The sequence below is a fragment of the Solea senegalensis genome, linkage group LG5, assembly GCF_019176455.1.
Source record: "Solea senegalensis isolate Sse05_10M linkage group LG5, IFAPA_SoseM_1, whole genome shotgun sequence".
NCBI classification, from domain to species: Eukaryota; Metazoa; Chordata; class Actinopteri; order Pleuronectiformes; family Soleidae; genus Solea; species Solea senegalensis.
Window position 1 is genome coordinate 5,775,392 of NC_058025.1, and position 13,509 is coordinate 5,788,900.

Sequence of the window (13,509 nt, forward strand, 5' to 3'; positions counted from 1 at the left end):
TCACAAGCGTAACGGAAACGGTTTTTTTTTCGCATTTACACATAGGGGCGGTCACATGACCAGTTCACTTTAGACATATGGCGCGGTATGTGTGGACAGAGTTTACCCGCTGTGGACAGAGTTTACCCGCTGTCTTCAGCGCTGTCCTCGCTGATGACGAGATCACTGTCCCAAAACCATGGAAATTTTATGAGCAAAATGGGATGTTGCGAGACGCAGTTCGCGATATATATCGCAATATTCAGGATACAGTCATCGTATCGTGACTTAAACGTCGTGATAATATTGTATCGTGACTGAGAAACATCATCATCAGCCTCTCACTGCAGACAAACCTCACACTCTGCATCTGTGTGTTCATTTCACTTCCTCATACACACATTTTGAATATGATAAATATGAAAAAGGGGGCGAGTGATTCATAGGCTGTCTTAGACCACCGAGATGCTGCTACAGTGTACTTCTGTAAATTTCTCCTTCCATCTGGCAGTGCCGTAGGTTGACAGCTCTGCAAATCCAGATTGATGATGATCCATATTTTTAAACTCGGCTTTTCTTTTTCTTTTTCTTTTTTCTGTGCACTTACAGGCCTATTTAACCTCTCTTTGAATCGTGTCAGTATCCTTCACTAAAACAAAGAGCGGGGTATTTATTTGTCAAACAAATACTCCCCCTTCGCTCTCTCCTCGCTCTGCCTTCCTCTCTCCTCCTTCCTCGTTAGGGAGAATTTATTAGCATAGCTTTTGTTTTGCGGGTGAATTTCATTAAACTCTGAACAAACCCTGCCTTGCAAGTGCAGGCCTTTGATCTGGAGACGGAGCCTCTTAATTTCCATTCTCCAGACATTAAACAATGGGAATGGCTCCCTGAAATACAGCCAACCTCCCATACAGCAACTCCCACATCTTTCATTTCCACTGCTCACTTGCGCCTATAACACACTGTATGCTAATGATGAGAGGTTGCCGTTATGTCCTACTCGAGCGCAACCCTAATTGTTTCCTTGTTTTGTTGCTACATACTTCTCTCTTTCAGAAGACCACGGGCTATTTGAATTAGGATTCTCTGCCAGAGCACAGCAGGAACGGGATCGTGCGCCGAGATGTTCAGAGGCTAAAAGTCTTCCAAGAGATACCAAAGTTTCAGTTGAAAAACTAATTCAGTCCTAGTACAAGGTTCAACATTTGCCAGCCCTTTGCAAGGAGAAATTCATTTGAAGTGCCACAACAAGCAGATTGCCTCGTGGTATTAAAGTTAGAGACCTGAACCGAGTGCGACTTGTAATTATTATCTGAGACTACTTCAGGAATAGTTTGCGTCTCCTATTGTGGGTTCAGCGCACACATATGCTTCATTAAAAAGGAGTGGTGGTGTAAAAATAACCATGTACGGAGGCAGGGAGGCAACTCGGAGGCAGCGGCTTTTTGTTTTTTGGTGGGGTAGCACAGTAGCAAGTCAGTGTTTGAGCTAATTCCCGAGTCACAGGCGGGATTGGCCCAGTTTGGAGGCTTCAAAGGCTTGGTTTGGGGAAGCACAATACAGCAGGACGTCTGCCCGGCTCCAACCAAGCACGCTTCAAATGTGTATCTGTGTCTCTTGGCGAGTATCAAACTTTTTACTGTTAGTTAAGGAGTCGTTCAGCGCCTCTGTAGGTGCAATTGAGGAAAACCTCCAGAAAAGTTGGGACACTTTTTGTAAAAGGCAATAAAAACTTAAATTTGTAATTTCTTGAATGACTTGAACCTTAATTCAACAGACAAAAAGGACATGGAAAGATTTACATCGTTTTCACTGACAAATCTAAATGGATATAGTAAATATAAACAATGAATGTTTTGCATGCAAGATGCTCAAAAAAGTTGGGACATTTTGCAAGACTGGAAAAGCTTATATCAAACGTCAAGAACTGTCCGTTAGCCCTTGGACAATGGCCTCCTTTACATCTGGCATTAAAATGCATTTTCTGTGATCGCATTGCAATCAGACAGCACCGGACCACTTACAGGATTGTCAGATTGTCATCCCATCTGCCAAACCACTGGCGGATCAGTTGGTCGGAGACACGTTGTGACCACATTGGACAGACGTGTAAATGCAATGAGTCCTTGATGTGTCTCCGCTCCAATCTGATCACGGAAAACACATTCTAATGCCACAGTTTCTCAACGCAAGACTGAACAGAGTTTCCGGTCTTTCACCATCTACTAGAGTTCATGAGGTCTTGAAAGGATTCGGGAAGTCAGTGGAAATCTCAGTGTGCGTAAAGGCCATGGGCGGAAACCGCTGCTGAATGTGTGTGAACATCGAGCCCTCAGCATGAGAAACAATCATGCTACGGTGACAGACATAGCCATATGGACATGGAAAATCATCTTCATCGTTCTCTTTCAGCTGCAACACTAACGAGTATCTGTTTGTGTTTCACTTTATTTCGGAATGTAATGAGTATAAATGGGCCTTTTTTTTTCCTCTCTTGTCTGTTAAATAAAGCACCAAAATAGTGAATTAACAAATTGTAGATTTGACTTTTTATTGCATTTTTTGAAAGTGTCTCTTTCTGGAACTTTTCTGGTAATGATTTTTCCTTTTGAAGTAAAACAGAAGTGTCCAGGTTCGGCTTGTTTCCCTCTCAGTGACAAGAAAAGAGACACAGGTTCCTGCTCAGGAGAAGCAGCAAACAAGAATACTACAGAATCATCCCTGACACTAACGTTGCTGTACTTGATTAAAGAAAAAGAAGAAAAAGAAAAACATGGTAGGCGCTTCATGCATGAACAAATAAGAAGCAGAGCCTCAACCAGCATGCTTTCTATTCACCCTGACAGCCAACAATGATCACATGAAACCTTTTGTTTCATGTGATCATTGTTCTCTCACATGTGGGAAGATGGGAAGTTAAAATTTCCAGCTGACATCAAGGTTTCTAAGAGTGTCCCATAGTCAGTTAATTAACAAAAAATAGTCTTTTCTTCTTCTTCTTTTTTTTTTTAACAGTACATTTTGTCAACGGGACATTTTTAAAACCCCGAAAAACAAATTAAATGCTGTTATTTTCTCACACAGTAGCTGCAATACACAGAGCAGGTCAAAGGTGGAAGAAGCTCGGGTTCATGAAAGCACGATCTGAAAAAAGCATTTTACTTGATTGCCACATTAAAGACACTTGATTTATTATGAGTTTGATTTTTCTTGCACAGTAAAACTTTTAAATGAACGATTAGCCCCATATTTATTCAAACTGAAAAACAAAATGTTCTAAAAAGTAAAATAAGCAAGATTTCCTTATATGACAATGCCGAATATCTGTACTGCTTTACTTCCACCTTTGGTGTAAATTTATAAAATTTAATTATATATGACTTTTGACTTGAACGATATACACTTTGGGTGTAGTCCTGCTTGGATTTAAAGCTGCAGCGTGTAAGTTTTGGCGAATCATTGTTATTGACGTTACTATCTTGCCTCTGTCTGGTCTTTGTGAACAGATTCAGAATCAGCTTTATACTGTAGTCCAGTGCATGCAGTAGCTTGATCTGTGAAGCATTTTAAATATATATATGTATATATATACACATACATATACATATAAGAACAATGTAACACTGGTGTCCTCAAAACAAGAATCAAGATTTGTGATAAATTAAACTAATTTCATGTTAACATAACCCTAACACTGCTTTTTTGTATGTATCTATCGAATGTGATGCAACAATGGCTGTATTCTCCACATCATAATAAATGTAAAGAACTGCATTAACTGTGTTAGTGTTACTTTCACACTGTTAGATTCATTCCAACAAAACTCATAATCCAACCTGTTCACAGCCGTCTCACTTTACTAATCACAATTTCTCTTCTGAGCTTGTACGTCTCACTTAATAACGTCAGTAAACATTTTCCTAAAAGGGTTTATGGTCTCAATCACCAAACACAGCTCTTCTTCAAAAGAACATGGTGTCAATTTGGTTAATTATGTTTCCATTTAGGGGAAAATTAGACGATAAATTGTGATTGACAGCTGGTATTGCCCGGAACGTGCCTGGCTGAAGAACGTATGATTTCAAAACCTTAAGATTCTACCTGTTCTTGTCCAGAGAGCGTCATATACTGCCACTATATCATGTCTCTGAAGTCCATCAGCCTCTGAAAGAGATCCAGTGGACTCCGATGTACGCTCAGAGCCGAGCAGCAGTAAAATAAAATCTGAGGTTATGAGTATGGGGTTAGGGTTAGAGACCAGACTGAGGTTAAGGTTAGGCTCAGTGGATAGTTTTATTCATCAAAATCATAAATAATAGAGCGTATAGTGTCATTTCCTTGTCCTTGCAACTCACGACGCTCTTGGAATGAACAGGAACAGGTTGTCAAATAATGAATCTTGAGGCTTTGAAACAGGATTCTGTTCTTGATTCTGTTAGTTGACAATGGTTTAAATTTAACAGACATCTGTTTACATTTAAAAGTTACACACTGCAGATTTAGAGGGGAAATCAATTTTTTTTTACATCCTCTTGGGTGATGTAAAAAGCAGGTGGTGTATTGCAGCTTGTGGAAAATAATAATAATAATAATAAAAAACACATATAATACCACTGTGGAAGGAAGAAAGGGGAGGAAAGAGGTGAGAAGGGGCTGGGGGAGACTCCATCCATGTACCAGAGCACCAGTGAAGAGTGCAGGAAGAGGTGAGGTGAGGTGAGGTGTGGTCAGTAGTGAGGTCACAGTACAGTTGGAGGTGTTGTGGGTGTGGGGGGGAGGTTCATGCTGTATTAGTTTACCTTACTAGATCGCTTCCAGTTCCTTCTCAAAAGCATGGTCTGTAAATGAGACAAAGCGGTTACAGAGCGCCCCCCATTGTCTCGCCCCTAAAAGCTGCAGGATCACAGGTGAAAGGGTTAAAAGGTCATGTGGGGGTGGTGGGGTGGGTCTGTGTTGGGGGGCAGCATGGCGTTCAAGTTAGCCCTGGTCTGTTGCAGGGGGGAGAGGTTAGAGAAAGGACAGCAGGACAGTCAATCCATGCAAGTTACTTAAGCAGGAAGTGTATGAGAGGTGCTTTGCGGACATGCGCGCACACACGGACATGTACGTACGATTACTGCTGTTTGCATCGTCAGGTTTATACTTTTATGACCAGACAAACATGACACATCCGTCAGCTGATTCCTGTTTGATTTAACTGCTAATTTCAGGTCAAACTCACATTAAACAACAGAAGCACTTCACTAACAACAAGGATTAATGGGGATTATAATTCTAATCAGTTGCTGGCTTCAATTGTGTCTCATTTAATATAAATAGTAAAGGCTCAAATAGTAATATGGAGTAAAAAAATGCCAGATTATTAGCAATATAATGAAGGATTATCAGATCCAGAAAAAACCTGGAAGTGGATTCATAGTTTTATGTGCTTTATACACACAGTTGGATATTTCATATAAATACTACAGGCTCAAATATAAAACTAAGAATTACATGTGCAGCATTTGTATTTATTGAATCACTGAGTCAAATTTTGCTGGATTATCTAATCCACAAAGAACTGGAAGTGGATTCCCTAACATGTCACTGTTTTAGAGGAGCTAAATGTTTATTTTATGCCAAAATGAGCAACATGTGCTTTTGTTTAAAAGAAAAAGAAAATAACAGAATCTATTTCCCTTACTCTTCCACACCTGTAGATGGCAGCAGAGAGAGCCATGAAGAATGCACTGGCATAACCTTGTACTCATTTTCGTCACAGTGGGAGAAATCCAAAATGATGCTTAACCTAAATAGAGTTTATTTGTTCTGTCAAACGCGGACTCTCTGAACTGCAGCAAACAAATAAGCATCAGAATGAAGACGTCAGATCAAAAGGAATAAAATATTTCCCCCATGACTCTCCGCCTTGTTCCGGGTAGAACATGCGGGGGTCCAATTATCCAAACAAATAATTGAACAGAAATAAATGCAACTGTGAAACACGGAGCATGTCCACAGAGGCAGCAGCCAACATAATTAAAAAAAAAAGAAAAAAAGAGAGAGAGAGAGAATCTGCTGCTCTTTGAAAACAAAAAAAACTTTTCCACTGAACATATTAATTACACTTATGTTTATGCACATGTATCTGCTGAGCTGGAGACTTTCCAGTGTGCGTGAGGCTGAATGAAGCCAGCACTTTCTTGATGAGTTTCTGATGTACGGAGACGCAGTTCACTGAACTGGAATAACATAATCAAGCTTCTGACTGAGATTCTCAGTGTTTATATATTTGTTTACACTATATGAGACATTATATAAACATGTACTGGAGTGAAATCAAAGACCATGTAAGATAGAGAAGAAGAAGAAGAAGGAGGAGAATTCCCCTGAATGAGGAAGAGAGAGAAACACATGAATGATTCATCTGACTGAAAAGTTCACATCATTTTCTTACAGCATCCCTGAAGTCTCCCTCCTTCGGTGACAGGGTCACACCTAGGTCCAGGGTGCCCAAGTTGTGTTCAGGATACTGCGGGTCCTTCAGGTCCAGCGTCACGTCCAGTGTCCTACAGAGAAGCACAGACAAAACCATGTCAACATCAACAGCTGTGAGTTCTTAGATGAAAACAGTAGACCTGATGGACCTCGACCGTCTGAAACAGTGTTTCTCAATCCGGGTCCATGTTTTAGATGTTGCCCTGTTCCAACACGCCTGATTCAAGCGGTCAGCTCGTCATCGTGCTCAGCAAAGGCCTGATAAACGAGCCATTTATTTGAGTCAGGTGTCAGGTATTTGAGGGCGGTGGGTTCCCGAGGACCAGGATTGAGACAAACCTGGTCTAAAAACAACCAAAGTGCTGCACAGGCACAACAAATACACGGCAGAAACAGGTAAAACCAATTAAAAAATAAATATAGAAATATAGTCAAATTAGCACAGACTTTTTTTTACTGCGCTGCTTCTTTCTAATTTTAATCATATTATATATTTCTCCTTTGGTGACCAGGTCAAAGGGCTGCTGGCTACCCCCAGAGAAAGGTACCCCACCCCCATTGCTCCCCGGAAGCAATGGTCAAAGCAGTACTCTGCATTTTAGTTCTCATTTGCCCCCCTAACAACACATTAAGTCACTGTTATATGTGTATATGTGGCTCATGTGTATAATGGGGACTTTACACACAGACCTGATCCATTTTAAAAGCCAGTAGATACATATTTTTGACCAGTTTAAGTCTGACAACATGGATGTAGAAGAGTAAGATATGTTGCTCCACTGACGTCCATAGATTATACTTTCCCTCCCTGTCCACTTTAATAACTGCTAGTTTGCAGGTAATCTATGCACAAAGATTAATGAGTGAGGGTTTACACCTGCTCCTAACAATCCAGTGTACAGTTAATCCAAGCGATGGGGGTTAGGACAGTTACCACAGTCTGCCACTGGAGGGAGACTGCAGCAATGGCTGCATCAAAAAAGGGAGGAATAAGATGCTCCTTCTGTGTCGTTCAATGGTGATAGTTAATAGTTAATGTTCTGAGAGTGTGTAAAAATGGTGATAGTTAATAGTTAATGTTCTGAGAGTGTGTAAAAAAAGAATCTAGTTTTGGAAAAATCCAGTTCAAAAGAAATAGGGAGGAATGTGGATCAACAGAAAGACGAATGAAACCCAGTCATTTTTCCACAATTTTGATATAACGGAAAAGCATAAGGTGAACACACTAGATGTTTTTATATTAATATTAGTTTCTACATACCAATACATCCCTCACAACAAAACAAAAATCATATTTTGACAAGTTATATGAGGAAACAGCACAGGTACAAATAATTCTACTGATGGAATCAGTTAAGTTTTGTTTTTGCAGGCGTGAGGTGAGTTATCAAAAAATGCCACTAGAGGGCGACAATATACTGCATTTAATCAAAATGACTGCATCACCTGTGACCTCTAAAACTGTCATTTTAACCATGTACATATTGAGCTGTGGTTTTCGATTTGATGTCTCGATGAATTTATCTTGAATCTTGAAGAAGAGATGCTTCAAGAGGAGACTGAGTCAATACATAAAGGGATTTTTAATCCAGATTAGTCAACAAGGGCCATAAGATTGTTGTTATATGAGATGTGTAAAGTGAAAAAAGATAAAGAGACCTGTGATGTTCCAGTGATTCCAGGTAGAGATACGCAGAGCCCATGAAATCATCCTGAAGTCCAAAGTCATAGTCAAAAACCTGCAAAAAGACAACATTAGCTATTTCATGAAAATATTATGATATTATGGTCACGAATAAGAACTCCACGACATGGAAATGCAGTAGAAGTGGATTGTCAAAAACAATGGATTGGTATAGGAGAGGAAATACACAATGGAAAATCTGAGACATCACCTGAGACTGCAGCAAGAACAGCCGGAAGAAAAGTGGGAAAATGGCTTTTTAACAATGACAAAGACCAGGGACAGCAATAACAGATTTATATAAAGACACTCTGAGAGAAGGAGAACTGCTTTGAGTGTTTCTGCAAGAATGGGGATATGAAAACTACTGATAAAAATCCCAAATGATGTGTCATCAACATTGTCTGTCCCTTGTTTTCACACAGAGTTGTTGTCCTTCAAGTCACGGAGTAAAAATGTAAAGAAAACTGTTTAAATAATAAGAGAAGAATTACCTTCACATAGAGAGGGTCCTTCAGGGTCTCCACGTGTAGGGTGACTCGCTCGTCCCACACCGGGTTCAGGTTCTTGTGGATGGTCTTACTTCTAAACACCTCCTTCCCTGCGATCTTAAACTTCACATAAGGGTCACTGGTGCCTGCAGGAGAAGAGCACGGACACAGACAAACGCTGATGATTGATGTCTTTTCACAGCAGACGCAGAATTCATCGTAGGGCTAATGACATTTATCTTGTGTTTCTAATGACACTAATTAAGAGGCCACTGTGTTCAGGTGTGGGGCTTTAATTGGTGATGAGTAACACCTGTGTTCACCTAACGATCTCATGTCTAAATCAGAGGTCTCAAACTCGCGACCTGCCAATTAATATCATTATGATGAGTCATTTCTGTCTATATTTTCTTCACTTTCAAAATCATTTTGCATCGCAAATACTTTTTTTATTTTTTATTGCGAACTATATATCATTCCATATCAAAGCAACACGTTTACGTTTGGAAAATTCAGTTAGTTATTGCAACATAATGATGCAATATTGTGGTAGAAGTTTGAGCTCATATTGCCTGTTTCTTCTGAACACATAAAAGTTGGACTTTTTCAACTTTTTTCAGAGTTTGCTCCTGTGCTACTGTCGCAGGATATGTCACATGACTCTTGCTCTTGAAGGTCATCTGATGACCAGTACTGAGCTTGAACTCAAGCCCCATACTGCCTCAGTTTGCCCACTAGGTGGTGCCATTGATTTAGCTTTTTTTAACGGTGGACTTGATTACAATGTAAAACATGCATTAATAAATAACAGAAGAATAAATAAATGAATGAATAAACATTAATTTGCCTTCCATGCTTTGGAACAACTGTGCCTAAAACATGCAAAAAATATGTCTTACAAATCCTTGATAAGATAAGATAAGATGGAGGATAAAGCAGTAGAAGATGAGTCTCAATCTCAAAAAGTAATATTCACCATTCATCATGATGACAAGAGGAAATCTTTTTGTTCTAAATTTCATCTCTTTATTCTATTACCAGGACAAATGGGCACATATTCTTCTGCCCACTCAGTGTCTGCCACATCCCTACGTCGTATTCCATCATATTCCATATTCCATTTCTGTCTTAATGTTGCTGTAGATCAGTGGTTCCCAAACTTTTTATACCCAAGCATCTTCTTAGAATACAGTGGTGTAAATAAGTCGAGCAAAGTCAGCAACAGATTTTCACAGGAGGCAGATTTATTCCCAATAAGATAATTTACTCATCATCCTCCTCTTCCTCACATAGTACTTCACACATTGGTATAGTGACATCAGATTAAGATGAAGCTAAAGATAAAGGTGACTAATTATTATTATTGTTCATTATTGAATATATATATATATATTCTTTACTATTTGTTTCATTTTCGACCCACTGCAGTCAAAATGCCTCAGCTCCTCCCTGATCACATACCCTGGTATAGACAGTGGAACAGTATTTCTGAATTACTCCAAGTACCACCAGAGGGCACTCACGTAACACTGGTTGTAGACCTTATTTTTGGCAGGAACATGCAAGTAGATGTCTGCCGTTATTCTTTTTTTCTGAGAGACTTCCGGTTTGGCATTTCCGGGTCAGCAGTTACACAAGGTTACTACAAACAACAAAAAGTGACTCGCTCATGTAAAATTGTAGCATATGAAATGAAATGAAAGTCATGTTTCTATAAAACATACTCGTGTAATCAAAGGTATATAAGAAAAATAAACAACCAAACAGAGTCCAGAGATATCATAGATCATGTTCTCTGTTTAGCAGCTGTGTTGCTGTTTTCTTTATTATCATTATCATCAATATTATTATCATTATTATTATTATTATCATCATAGACATATCTACAGCACATCCACCAGACTCCCGTCTGTTGCTTGGTTTTCTCTGGTTCTCTGGTTTTGGTCTGATCCATGTTGTTTCCTTTCCGTTTTTTTTGCCTGAAACCAGATCCAAAAAATGGGTGTCATGCAAATAAAGACCACATGCTTTAATGTGGCAGCAGCAGCAGCTAAATGTGAAACTCGCCAGCTGGGAAAAGACGTCCTTAATCTTTACATTTAAACAACCCCAGGATCTCTAACACACACCAGCAGAGCTAGAGGAATCACACAGACACTCTTGCTGTGCACGCCGCCGTGCACTTGACTTATCACTGCAGGACGGCTGCAGCAAGGGACCGGATGACAGAAGACGACAAAAGAAGGGAGTGCGAAAAGAGGCAACGAGGGATGGCATGACTGTGAGGTGTATACGCGGTAAATACCAGAGACAATGCAGAAGGCATGCGTGAAATAATTGGGATAGGAAACGATTCCCATGAGATGAAATATGCTGTATCACGTACGGAGACGAGATAATAATAGATAATAAGTGGTGGCTGCATCAGGGAGGCAAAAGCAACCAATCTTTTAAACTGCAGCGGTTCTCTCCCTCTCTCCCCGAGTCCCATGGGGTCGATATTCCCCAGACACACATCACCAACTCGGAGTGTGTGCATCCCACAGTGCCAGCTTTATGGTGCTATAAACACACTCAGCCAGAAAAGAAATGAAATGGAAAAAGGTGGTTGCTGTAAGTGGGTGGTGGCTGAATATGAGTCAGCAGGTGCACAGAACCCGCGAGTGATTGAGGGATTTCCTTGGACATAAAAGACAGCATGAATGAAATTTATATGGTTTTTTGTTATATATACCACAGTTATGTAAAGTCCATAAAGAAAAGGCCGAAAATAAATGTGCGTCCCTCAAAAGTGACTGCTGGGCGGAGAGGTCATGAAACACAAGACGTGTACGCTTTAGGGGGATGAATAGCGGTGTGATGCAAGCGGCTGAAACCGGTCTGGTGTTCTAAGCAGTGGGGTTTGATGGATTGGTGGCGTCTGGATGTGTGTGTGTCCACCTCGTGGGCAGAAGGCTGTGAAATGGAAGTGCTGGGTAAACAGAAAACGGGTGCCACAGACTGATAAAGTGGAAAAGTTAGGTAGGGCGCAGCTGCCAAGACGTAAAGAGGATAAGATTTGTGGGCATGGGCACACAAAAGACCAGTCTGTGTATACAGTAGTGAGTTACAGTGAAGATCACTGATCACAAATGAATGTGACTGGTCATTTTCCTGACTGACTCCATACTGCCCCCACGATTTCCAGTGGTATTGCTCAATTTTGTCACATCAAATGTGCAAATTTGAATATTAAATATATATAAGTTATCATGGCATTGTTTCAGAAATTGAGGATTAAAAGTGGAGCTGCTGTATGTGGTTACCCGGCGCTCTACGACACTCTTACTGCTACTAATCTTAGATTCTGAGTCACTTCAGCTACTGTACGATTGATGGCGAAAAGAAATAGCCACTCTTCCTCTCATCTCTATGCAATGCAATTTGTCGCAGCAGTCCGTCACACGACCAAGATACAGAGACAAACAATCATTCACACTCACATTAACTAACACTCTTCTGCATATTTAGAGTCTTTAAATAACCTAATCTCAATCTGTACAGTATGTTTTTAGACTGTGAAAGGAAGAGAGAACCCACACACACATACACACACACACACAGGGATAACATGCTAAAGCTAAGGCCCTCGACTGATGTGGGAATAAAACTGTTTACCGTATTCTAGCGAGGTGACACCTCACCACCATGTGGACCCTGTCCCATTCCAAAATAGGGTAAGCAATATTTCTTCTGTGTTACAATAGAATAAAACAGCTTTTATATTGCTATATTATCATTTTCATTGTTTGTCTTTCTACTGCTGTAGAAAAAAAAATGCTTTCTTGTAAAACTACAATGACAATAAAGCCTATTCTATTAAATTCTTTTCTATTCTATTCATGTTTTTCAATTTCTGCCACTAGTTGTCTCTCAATGAAAACAATAAGAAAAGACCTGTGTATTTGTGCTTTAGGGGAATAACAGTGATGAAATCCATTAGTGACAAATTAAATGTAAAAAATAAAAATAAAGTAGTATCAAACATTTCTTCCCTCACTTTGATGTTTCATGGGGTGATTGCTGAGGGTGGTCCATTACTGGAGAATAGAGATGCAGATTTTTACAACTATTAATGCAGAAATGCAGTCTCAAACACACTAGCTCCCTTTGAAGGAGAGAAGTAGGGGGCCAGGCTGTGTTACCGACATAAAATATTGCCATAAAAGACATAGTAAAACCTTCTTCTCCTCCTTCCTGGTTCAACAGGCTGGTGGGTGGACAGCAGGTGAATGAGGGGAATTAGACAAACACACAATGAGACACTGAGTGGTTAAATAGAGGCGTTGAAGTATTCAAGAGGACCCATGTGGCACACTCAGCTGGTGAATGTGCCTGAGGTGTGGCACACAGGCAGACCTAAAAGCCCCTGATAGACTTGTATTTGATAGCTGCTCTCAGTCTTCCTGTCAGGAGGCTGAAAACATTATCGATGACACATCTAACACCTAATGGGTAACAGCCATAAAAATACGGCTCACTGTCTGTCTGCCTGCCAGTGGGCCGGGCTGCCAGACACCGTAAGTTGGAAAACATTACTCTTTATCCAAATGTAAACAAAAGCCCACACTCACAAAACCTATTGTCGCAATTTTTCACTGGTAAATGGAGACATTAAAAAACAACAACAACACTATAGAACTCCAGACATTACTGACTCAGTCTCTATAAACCTCCATGTTGGCAACTTAAGATGCAGCAGAAATGACCGGGACCAGTGATGGATTCAAATCCGTCATTGTCACAAAACGTTCAACTTCAACTTTCTGGTGAACTTCTCGTTGGACGTTTACAAAAGCCTGGAGCGTTGTTGACACGAGAAGGGTGAGTGTGGTAATA

At 40.2% G+C, this 13,509-nt stretch overlaps 1 protein-coding gene across 11 annotated transcripts in view; it reads right to left on the reverse strand.

The window, feature by feature from the left end:
• The window catches only part of mctp1a (multiple C2 domains, transmembrane 1a), a 172,217-nt gene that overhangs the window by 86,877 nt on the left and 71,831 nt on the right, over positions 1-13,509 (reverse strand). For 9 of the 11 annotated variants that reach the window (XM_044025870.1, XM_044025864.1, XM_044025863.1 and 6 more), the window contains 4 exons: positions 8,635-8,777; positions 8,116-8,195; positions 6,416-6,527; positions 4,779-4,817 (listed from right to left, as the gene is read on the reverse strand). In XM_044025870.1, coding sequence (XP_043881805.1) covers positions 4,779-4,817; positions 6,416-6,527; positions 8,116-8,195; positions 8,635-8,777 — 374 coding nt within the window. The remainder of the gene's footprint in view (positions 1-4,778; positions 4,818-6,415; positions 6,528-8,115; positions 8,196-8,634; positions 8,778-13,509) is intronic. The other 2 variants (XM_044025865.1, XM_044025862.1) reach the window with 1 other exon arrangement.